General features: G+C 37.6%; 2 protein-coding genes across 5 annotated transcripts in view; one reads left to right on the forward strand and one right to left on the reverse strand.

Moving 5' to 3' along the window:
- LOC143415147 (uncharacterized) overlaps positions 1 to 5,295 on the reverse strand; it is a 68,886-nt gene extending 63,591 nt beyond the window's left edge. For all 3 annotated transcript variants that reach the window (XR_013095762.1, XR_013095761.1, XM_076880611.1), the window contains exon 1: positions 5,068 to 5,295. The gene's annotated coding sequence lies outside the window, so the exon portion shown is untranslated. The remainder of the gene's footprint in view (positions 1 to 5,067) is intronic.
- LOC101485282 (claudin-18) lies at positions 738 to 4,800 on the forward strand. 2 transcript variants are annotated; one of them, XM_004552869.2, is made up of 5 exons: positions 738 to 1,079; positions 3,230 to 3,394; positions 3,478 to 3,607; positions 3,700 to 3,810; positions 3,977 to 4,800. In XM_004552869.2, the coding sequence occupies exons 1-5, from the start codon at positions 860 to 862 to the stop codon at positions 4,116 to 4,118; spliced, it is 768 nt and encodes a 255-aa protein (XP_004552926.1). In that variant the 5' UTR covers positions 738 to 859; the 3' UTR covers positions 4,119 to 4,800. The 2 variants fall into 2 exon arrangements, with proteins under 2 accessions (XP_004552926.1, XP_004552927.1); XM_004552870.3 differs by lacking the exon at positions 738 to 1,079 and adding an exon at positions 1,307 to 1,641.
- Positions 5,296 to 10,616: the final 5,321 nt, after the last annotated feature.

The following is a 10,616-nucleotide window of genomic DNA, read 5'->3' on the forward strand; positions in this document are numbered from 1 at the left end:
AATGCCTGACTGTGCAGTTTCAAGGTCCAAATGTGAGCACGCCCCTCTTGAGCCAAGTCCCCACAATCTGACTGTCTTGTATTGTTCTGGATTGTTTGGCTTTGGCTTTACTTTTATAAAACAGCAACGTATGATCCTCATTTTCCAGCTACTGTCACTCAAATCTGACCAAACCAAGTCTGAACAGTCCAGGTAGAAAGAACCTATTGGACTTAGTTATAAAAAACCAGTCTGCACACTATGTGTTCAGATTCGTTCAGAATCAGGAAGTAGGTCATTCTTGTGACACATTTATTGTGGTGACGTGTTTAAAGCAGAAGAAAATAGTGTAAAAGGATCAATTTCATGGCATGACTAAAACATGACCTTGAGTGTTTGTTAATCTAAAATCAAATGAAGTGGTCTAACTTTATTTCTTTTTAGATTAACGAACACTCAGATGATTGTTGTATAAAGCACTTTGAGTGTTCCAAAAGAGTAGAAAAGCGCTATATAAGGCCCTGTCTGTTTACCATTTCTACCCAACAAATCTGGTATAGAAGCTGAATGACCTCCTTCTCCAAATTTACCAAAAGACCATCATCATTTCCTCATTTTAGATTTTCAAAGACCATTTACACAAACTCACAAACAGACTTCCAACCCTCTACACGACGAACACTCCTTACCAACATTAATCGACACTGATACTGATACGCTCCACCCAAATCTGTACATAAGTGCAAACACGCGGGGTTACTGGTAAAGTCCTTTTAGACTTCATACTGGACGATATCATATTCAAACACAGCTGCAGTGCTGAGGAAAGGCTGAGCTGAGAGCACTTGACGGTTTCCAGCGGCAGAAAGAAGACGGCAGCATGGCGGCCACGTTGTGTCAGGGTTTAGGCTTCGTTCTGAGTTTGATAGGAATAGCGGGAATAATCGCCGCGACGGGGATGGACCAGTGGGCCACACAAGACCTCTTTGACAACGTTGTGACAGCCGTGTACTCGTACTCGGGCCTGTGGAGGTCCTGTGTTAGGCAGAGCTCCGGCTTCACAGAGTGTCGACCATACTTCACCATCCTCGGCCTGCCAGGTATGTTTTAAATCAATAATACCAACGGACATGGCAAAAAAATGAAATTGACTTTTTTTTGGGGGGGGGGGGTTATGCAATACATGTAGGTGGTTTAAATATTAATTCAGAAAGAAGAACAATACAAAGAACCATGTTTGGCGTGTGTTTTCACACCCTGTTTCGAAAGGAGGGGAAAATGTGCTCCCCACAGTTTCCCGGAACCTGGAAGTAAGTCTTGGGTAAACATCAGATAAGGTCTGTTCCATGTCGAAGCCTACATAACAGCAGGCAGCAGTCAAACACTGCCATTTCATGACTGTCTGACTCTGGTGGTAACTCAGTTTGAGTGGAACATCTAAAATGGCTGCCACAATGACCCAGTTAATAGGATTCATGTTGTCGACATTGGGCCTGTTTTTAATATCGGCTGCAACAACAATGGACGAGTGGAGCTTACAAGACCGATCTTTTACAGTAATAACAAATTTTTATACCTATTCTGGTTTATGGAAGTCGTGTGTAGGGACGACGTACGGTACCACACAGTGTCGGCCTTATTTCACCATACTTGGCCTGCCAGGTAAGAGAATTACACTCCAAGAGAAAAAGACATTTATCAAATATTTCTCGACATGTCGGATTAAGGAGAACATTTTCTAAAGGACCTCGGAAGGTACTTTAGAATATTTGGGAGGTTTTAGGGCAGATTTTCCCCCCCATTTCCACCCCCTGCCACTTTTCCGACCAGCCCTGGAATAAAAATGCAGTCGACTGCAGAAAAGATGGTGTCTCTCCGGAATCAAATAGAAATTTGATGAGACATCCAAAGCTTAGCTGAGCAAGCACAAGCTTTAGCAGAGTGTCACACAATGTAAAGTACATTTCCACACTCTGTACTTAACAGCTGAATGTAGTGTAGAGCATATTGTATATAAGGTCTTAAGGGATTAAATCTAGAATAATACAGGTACAATATCTGAGGACGCTGAAAGATGGCATTTAGTTCAGTGTGTTTCACCACACGCTGCTTTGATTTATGAGTGCTGGGAAATAACTGTAATGTGCTTTTTTTTCTCCCTTTTTAAAACATTTTAATTGAAAGTGAATGCCGTGAGTGTCGGGCTTTTCCTGCCTCTATTCATGATGCACATGTGCATCAGTAAAACTAATATATTTATTATTGCCGGGGATTTTGATCCCCTTTCAGAGACTTTTTAGAACTACTGCTAAACTTGTAATTCAGCCCAGTTATTCTTGTATGTCTATGGATTCATATATTTCCATAATATATGTAGAAGAAGGTAGAAATCCTTGCATAATAGTTGATTGTATTATGCTGTAAAACACCTTGATCTCTTTTTGTATTACATTTTACTCATTTTAACCACGGTTTCAAACTAATTACGAAAATAAAAGCAAGTTCAGTTTCTAATGACGATATCTCTTGTCTCTTTCATGCCAGATATTATCTTCAGCGGAAACTTTTAATGATGGCCGACCTGCCGTTTTCCTGTGACAAAATATATTGAACTATTGAAGCTGCTACCTTACAGTTATAATTAGTTTCTAGTGTGTGATTTGTATTATGGTGGCCATGATCAAAGAAGTACTCAGAAGTAAAAGTACAAAAATATAATTAGCGAAATGTATTGTCAAAACTTCAAGTGGTTTTTAAAAAGAGCTGATTATGACTGGATGAATATAAATGATGCTGAGTAAAAGTTAATTTAAACCTTTTAATATAATGTTGCGTAGTCAAATCATAATCACATTTTTTGTATATATTACCTTTAGTACATAATAACTGAAGCTGTACAAGGCACAGTGTTGCCTTCTAAAACATACAGCGCAGTACATTAACCATAAAAAGAAGATATTTTAACATGCATGCTTAACTTGCAACACTCCAGAAATATTTAAACCTAAAATTTGAACTTATGTATTATAATACATTTCAATTTTCTACTCATTTGAAATATATTTAAGTTTGGGTTGTTTGAATATTGTATATCTTTTATTTATTTAAACTCATTGAGTTAATTGGCAGCATTTTCTTTTTCTTTTTTCATTTTCTTTTTGATAAATCTTAAAGTATCTACAAGGTAATACCAATCTCACAAACAGATATATCCTAAACATATGCTAAATGTCATAACTTTGATTTTCAGCTCTGCTCCAAGCCGTCCGAGCCTTGATGATTGTTGGGATCGTCCTTGGCGCTATCGGCTTACTGATCGCCATATTCTCGCTGAAGTGCTTGAAAATGGGGAACATGGAGGACAACTTGAAAGCCACCATGACTCTGTCGGCTGGGATCATGCTTCTCCTTGCAGGTTACTTCACTAACAATGCTCAGGTGATATCGAAGAAGAACGGTTTTGCGATAATACCAGCATTAATTCGGATTTTTTTTCAGGTGTCTGTGGGATTGCTGGGGTGTCAGCCTTTGCTAATTTGATTGTACAAAGTTTTCAGTTCACTACATTTGCCAGTGGATTCAGCAGTACAGGCAATGTTGGTGGACTAACGGGAGCTCTGACGCCAAGGTAAAGATAAACTGAAATTAGCATATATATATATAGTAATATATTACCTGCTGAATTAATTTTGGTAATGTTTAACCTTAATAATCTTTCAGGTATACTTTTGGCCCTGCACTTTTCGTGGGTTGGATTGGTGGCGCTATCTTGTTCATCGGTGGCATCTTGATGTGCCTAGCCTGCCGTGCAATGACACCAGAGAAACACCGGTAATTTATAACTATTTGTGATCTTTAAAAAGATTGGTAGGGACAGTAACCTCTCTGTTCCTGAACAATAAAGTAGCAGAGATGTGAAAACTGCAAAATAGGGCAAAATACAGTACGCACATAGATTATATTTTCAGTGTTTGATGTATGTGACGCTATCCCTCAGGTATGATGGGATGGCCTACAAAGCTGCCTCCCAGAACACGATGTACAGGCCTGACACCAGATCCCGGCCCGTCTACAACGACTCCTACAAAGCTCAGAGTATGGATGAAAGGCAGACAAACCAGAGGTTTGACTACGTGTAGAACCATGTCTGTTTTAATACGCTCTGTGATAACTTTTCTACATTCAGCATTCATTTTTTATTTCTCTCTACTTTAATTTGGAAGACCGGTTTCAGGCCTAATTTCATGTTACTTTTTCAAATGTAATCACAATTATAAAGTCTGTGCTGTATATTTTGTATGTGTGTCTGTGTTAAATAAAAGGTGATTCTTACCTGTTCTGACACTAAATTCAGTAGCACAACACATAACGCATATATTAAACTCAGTGGAGGAATGTGCAAATGTCATGTTTGACAGGGATAAAAAATAAAAAATTAAAACAAAGGGATATTTGCACAGGTTCTTGTGAAATCTACCCAGTAGGGAAGCACTAAGATGCAATACAACAACTACTACTACCTACTGCTCCCACAGAAATTAAGAAATCCATATGCTAATTAAATGTACTTGATTTACTGATTATCAGCAAGTGTGAGCGCCTCTACAAAAGCAGAGGTTTTGGCAGTTTGCTGGTCTCGAGCTGTCGGACGTGTGTTGACATAATGTCCCTGCAAATTCACCTCAAGGTCAGATTGTACAGTGCTCAGAGATGTTGGAAAACTCCAGCAGCTACATCTCAGAATCCACAGTCTTTAGTTATTATGTAAATGTTAAAGTTCATGACAGTTAAATTAGAAAAACACTGAACAAGTATGGCTCTTCCAAGCAGAGGTGTTCATACATCCGTCAGCACGGTGTGTGAAGGTTGATGAGTTGTTGTGAAATTCTTCCACAACAACGTGAGACTGAGTCATACAGAAAATCATTCAAGTTACTGAATCATGAGGTGGAGTTTAGTTTTTCACAGGAACAGAGTCTTGCGAAAACGTTATTTTTCACATGACCCACCTCTTGTTTTAAATGCTCCCAAGTTTTTTTTTAACAGTTTTGTTTGTGATATTATGTCAGTAACGTATCTTCTACTTACTTGGATGAAGGTCTGTTTCCAGGTTGGGGCTTTCCAGTCAAAGTCTTAATAGACAAACCTTTGCTATGCCTTTCGAGGAATTTAGACACACATCAGCTCAGTGGAACCACGGTTAAATTGTATCTGAGAGCCTCTTTAAGTGAACCTTTCTTTTCTTTACAAAGTCTTACAGAGTCTCTTTATGGACCCTTCCTTAACATCATACTATTTTTTTCAAAATGCAGCTACTGTTGCCAGCTAGCTTAGTCAACGTTAGCATTAGCAAATTAGCATTAGCTTGCTAATGCATCCCCATTTTGAACTGGAGTGGAAAAGACAACATGTTAGCCACATTAACCTGATACTTTAATAAATAAACAAATAATAAATAAATAGAAATAGAAAATGTCATGTCTAATTCTTGCCTAACTAACCAAATGTTGTTGTTGGTACTATTGGTTAAATGGAATTAAAGTTTATTTTATGAATGTATTATTTTAATGTGCATTCATACATGCAGCAAAGTCATACCTGCTCTAACATGACTAACCTTAAGGCCTTTTATCCACCTAAAACTACTGTTTTAGGGATTATTTTACAACCTATAAAAATACAATGGCTTTGTTTTTACAGAGGCTAGTTTACTCTCCTCTTGAGCATGAATATAGCTTCTGGGTCTGAAAAGTAAAACAAATGCAAATGTATTTTGAAGGGGCCACTCTTCTGGTTGCAAAAAGAAATAATCTCAGTCAGAATCTGATAGACAACTCAGCAAGTGTTATAAAATACCAAGATCTGCTACTGTTTTCCAGACAGGACTTTATTAGCCAGAGCTCCCTCCTCACCATACAGTCTATGAGCCATATATACTGAAGTGTTTACTTTCTAGGACATTGGTTATGTTCTAATGGTGCAGCGACATTTAGTAGGTTTGTACAGTTTGAAACTAACCAGTGGAAAATGAGTGTGAAGAGGCTTGTGAAATGTACATATAATGTAGTAATTAATTTAGGGACAGCTGATTTTTCATAAGACTGCACCATAGTTTTGACACTCTTATACTTTGAAAGTTTTAACATGATTAAATTTTCTGCACTTTGTAAAATGTGTACTTGAAAGAAATCTTGAGAAAAATGAAATTACATTTATCAAAAGCCAAAACAGTTTATTTCTGCTTTCATACAAGTCATGCTCCAACCATCTGAAACAACACTCATATTGATTATTGTGTTGTTTATCCTATTAGCGTTATCAAAACAAGTGGTCATCAGTTACATGTTATCTCTTGCCCTGCAGCGCCCAATGATAAATAAAATTACTTCCACATTGTTTCAGTGTAATTGAATAAAATCTGTGCTCCTTCCTCAGATAGATGCTGTGTCTTTGGTATAATCCTTGCTGACTGTTCAGATGTAACAGGACTGATCTTTCATACCACGACAGCACAGCTGTCTGTTACTCTGCTGGATTATGCCCTTAAATCCAGCAAAGAGAGTTTCAGTGATTTGCATGAAATCACATTTCTTGATAATTGAAATTAATGAAAGTATTAAGTAGTAGTTACATTTAATAACATTTAATCACTCTTAAAGTGAGTCATTAATTGTTTTAATTTAATTTTAAAGGAAGTTATTGAGACTATGAGACAACCCTTCTTAAGCTTCTTTTCTGCTTAACAATTTTTGGCACAGCAGAATCATGTTCTATTTTCTTTTCCTAAAGCTTCACCAGTTATTAAGTAAATGTAACTGCGTTGGGATTGCAAAGTATTGCTCATGCATTACTTATTAACTCCCTAAGAAAAGTAATGTGGCACATTAACAGTATGAAACCTCGCGTGTTCATATGTTACACCTGATCACTGCAATTTTGCAATCTCAATCTTGTCCTTTCTGCAAAGCAAATCCACAGTACTTTGATCTAAAGTCACAATTATGGCAAAAGCACACACGAAAATGTTAGGATGCTTGGGTCGTTGACCCAGGGTTTTTGAGTTTATTATATTATTTATCATTTCTAGTCTTTGGTTTCTTTGAGTTCTGTCTTATGGTTTATGTCTCTGTCTTCTCTAGTTGCTCTGTCTCCCTTGTCAGCTGTATTCCCTTGTCTAGTTCGCATCTCTGTGTATCCTTAGTTGCTATATCCCCGTGTCCAGTCAGTCTGTGTCTGCCCTGGTCCCACTGTAGTGCCTGCATGTGAGTCTGTGTCTTTTGTTCAGTCTGTGTTTTGTGTTTCCTGTTTTACTTTGAAGGTCTCTGTCTTATCTCAGTGTGTTCAGTTTACGCTTCCTTGTCTCGTCAGTTCTGATTTGCCCCAGCTGTGTTTCCCTCCTGTTACCCATTCCCTGATTGCTCCTCTGTGTATTTAAGCCCTGTGTTTCTTTGTGTCTGTGTTGTGATCTACCGTTTACTTAGCTGTGTGTTCTGTCAGTCTGCCGGTGTAAGTTTATTTTGATTTTTCCAGTTATGTTATATTTGAGTTTAACATTAAAGTTGTTTTGAGTTCACATCTGTCTCCGGAGTCTGCACCTTGGGTCCTATTCCTGTCTGCACACAGCCACTCACAACAGAAAAGGCCTGAACTAAAGTGATACAATTGTTTGATGAATAATAACAAATTGGGCAATGATTTTATGAACAGTGTTTCTTTAGACAAATAATATGATTACAATAATGTATTGCTTTTTTTTTTCTTGCCCCTTGCTTACAATGCATGAAAATTGTAATATTTTCACCGACACCTAGGCACCAGGGATTACTCTAGAGCTGAATAAATTAGCTGATTAGTTATTTGACAGAAAATTAGTTTCTTAAATGTGAATATTTGATCATTTTGCATGTTTCTGTGGTATAAACTCCACATTTGGAAGTTTCTGAAAGTTAGTCAGACAACTAAAGATGTCTAAATAGGTTCATTTGGCACTAAAAGAATAATAATCCCTGTTTTTCGTTTCTTTCTGACATTTTATGCACAGACAGATTTCAAATATTCAGATGTTTTACAAATACACCTGACGACTGGCTGCAGTCTTGAAGTTCACTATGAAAAATATTACCTTTCTGGAGGATTTCTAGCCTGAAGTCCATTGGGGGTCCAAAAACCAGTAATCTAAAGCTTTGCAAGGCCGGGGCCACAAGGCCGAGCATGGACCCATTACATTTCATAGTGCTCTTCAGTAACGTCCAGCGGACAGGGCCCAGTTTCCATCACACTGGTCTTTGAAAAATGGCTCTTTTACTGAAAACATGTCCTCATACCCGGACCTCTGGCACCACCTAGCGGATCAGTTCAGCATCACTGCTTTTTTAATGAAGCGTAAATTCACGATTGAAGATCTTTTTTCCTTTTGTTGTTCTTATTTCCTGACCACTCTAAGAATCTGATCTTATCTACAGTACCTTCCTTAAAAAAATGCAGGAAAACAAAATATTTGGGCGGTTTTTCTTTCTCCCAATGTTGGAAGCCTAATAATCATCCCTGTATGACAGTGCAATCCAAACACTCCTGATTTTAAAATAGCAGGACCATAAAATAAAAATGTAAAAGTATAAATAATTTGAATCCATGTGTCCATGTACCCAGTGTATTACTCCAAATCAATAGGAAGTTGTTATGAGTGATGACCTTTATCCTTAAAATGAGGCACGGGGCATTCCACATCTATAAGGCGACAGTGGGTTTGGTGAGCACTACCATGAAGAAATCAGTAAATGATTCTACTGCGTATCCAAGTCCAGCTGCGACCAAAGCACAATGATGCAGTTTTTCTAGAACATGTCCCAGCAAGCCAAAGATCTGTTAGTTATTTGACAGAAATACTAAGCTTAATTGAAAGTCTAAAAACTAGAAATGTGAACCTCTACATGACCACCGTAGTTGAAAAAAATATGAATTGTAGTGGGAAAAAAAGTAAATAGAAGTAAAAATTCAAAAGCAACAATAACTACTTTTAACACTATTTAATGTAGAAAATAATTAAGAGAGATCAGCCACAATATTAAAACCTTCTCCATAACTCTAAAACAGCTGTAGCCAGTCGTTGAGTGGACAGCAGATCTCTGAAACTGGTTGCTTTGCATTAGGATGTTGGAGGTTAGACCTCTGGATCTGTGGGCTTTAGCGGTGGTACCTCTCTGACCCGGGCTGGTTCAGTTGTATCCTTAAGATGCTCAAAAATATTGTGATCAACATCTGAGCAGATGTTGTCATGTGGCAGGGGTTTTTGTTTTTATCATTCTAGTGAGGTGTCGTTTAAAACCCTGGGTACTGGCTGGAATACATTTACTACACTTTAGTTGTTCTCAAACATCTTCTAGGGTCAAAGCTCGCATCCAATGGCCGCTTATACAATTTGAGTTTGCTGTGTTCACTGAGAGGAAGCGTCAAGATCCAACTCACAACACAGATTTATGAGGGAAACTAAAGGTTACCTGATACATCTCAATGCTCTGATAACTCACTTTGGTATCTCCCCCCTCTTCCCTACTCACATTGGACAAGGAAGTTAACTTATCTGTGAACAGCACACGTGCAATGAGACTTCTGTTTGACCTTTGAGGTGTGGATCAGCTCTGTTACCACCACCTCATGCATGCTTTTTTTTAAGCCCGAGTTCCGTCAGCAACCTGAACTTCTGCTGACAACGTTATCAGTACAATACCAAAAACATGCATTCACTTACAGAAATCAGTTGTCAGACCTCTGAATAGCTGCAATGGTGAAAAACTTGAGTTTCTTTATAATCATCTCAAGTTTCTAAATATTTGGCTTTTGCCTGAAATTCAAAAATCCTGTAAGGTTTTTCATCTTTACTCACCCACAGATCCAAATTACATTCATTCCCCTCTGTGTTTAATTGGGAAGAGGCCTCCACACTATGTCAGTTGTGCAATGTAGTGGAGAACTAAGAGCATGTTCAGCATTTTAATAACTCTTTGAGATGGAGATGTGAGATAAGTTAAACATCTTCATAAAGCAGGTGATAGATTGGATGAGGTTAAGAGATTAAAACAGAACAAACAGTTTAAGAGATCTGTAGAAGATTTGTGCTTACAATAAAACAGCAAAATACACAGCCAGTAACAACATAACATGCAAACAATACTAAATAAATAACATGAAATATTTTACAAGCTTTTAAACCATGGATTTCCCAAATGATTAAAATCATCACTGCCACCAAAACAGTTCTTGATTTATAAAGACATTTCATAAAAATAGATTCTTAACTCCTCCTAATAACAATAAAATACCAAAATTCTCATCTTTTCCCAAAATCTGCCAAGATCAGGTTCAAGTGGAAGGATCTCTGTTGCAATTATGCAAATACACTTCTTGCTAAGGTTGCAGTTATCCAGGGTTCAGGGGTGTAGTTCTTCAGATTTGGAAAGTAACTTCTTTTTCCTTGTTTGTTTCCAGCTTAATGTAACCTTTTATAAAATAAATAATATTTTTAACCGTTTACTACCTTGCTACCATAATCATAGTGGAGAAAAACCTTTAAATCAGATGAAAAGTTATTGCTAAAAACAGAGTAGCACCTTTCATTCAAGTACTTCCTTGTGGAAATT

The sequence above is a fragment of the Maylandia zebra genome, linkage group LG23, assembly GCF_041146795.1.
Source record: "Maylandia zebra isolate NMK-2024a linkage group LG23, Mzebra_GT3a, whole genome shotgun sequence".
In the NCBI taxonomy this organism is placed as follows: domain Eukaryota; kingdom Metazoa; phylum Chordata; class Actinopteri; order Cichliformes; family Cichlidae; genus Maylandia; species Maylandia zebra.

Bases quoted from the DNA above. Each gene is read 5' to 3' on its own strand.
- LOC101485282 (XM_004552869.2), top strand. From the start codon at position 860: ATGGCGGCCACGTTGTGTCAGGGTTTAGGCTTCGTTCTGAGTTTGATA. The intron at 1,080-3,229 runs GTATGTTTTAAA...TTTGATTTTCAG, and splicing joins CACCATCCTCGGCCTGCCAG to CTCTGCTCCAAGCCGTCCGA. The intron at 3,811-3,976 runs GTAATTTATAAC...GCTATCCCTCAG, and splicing joins ATGACACCAGAGAAACACCG to GTATGATGGGATGGCCTACA.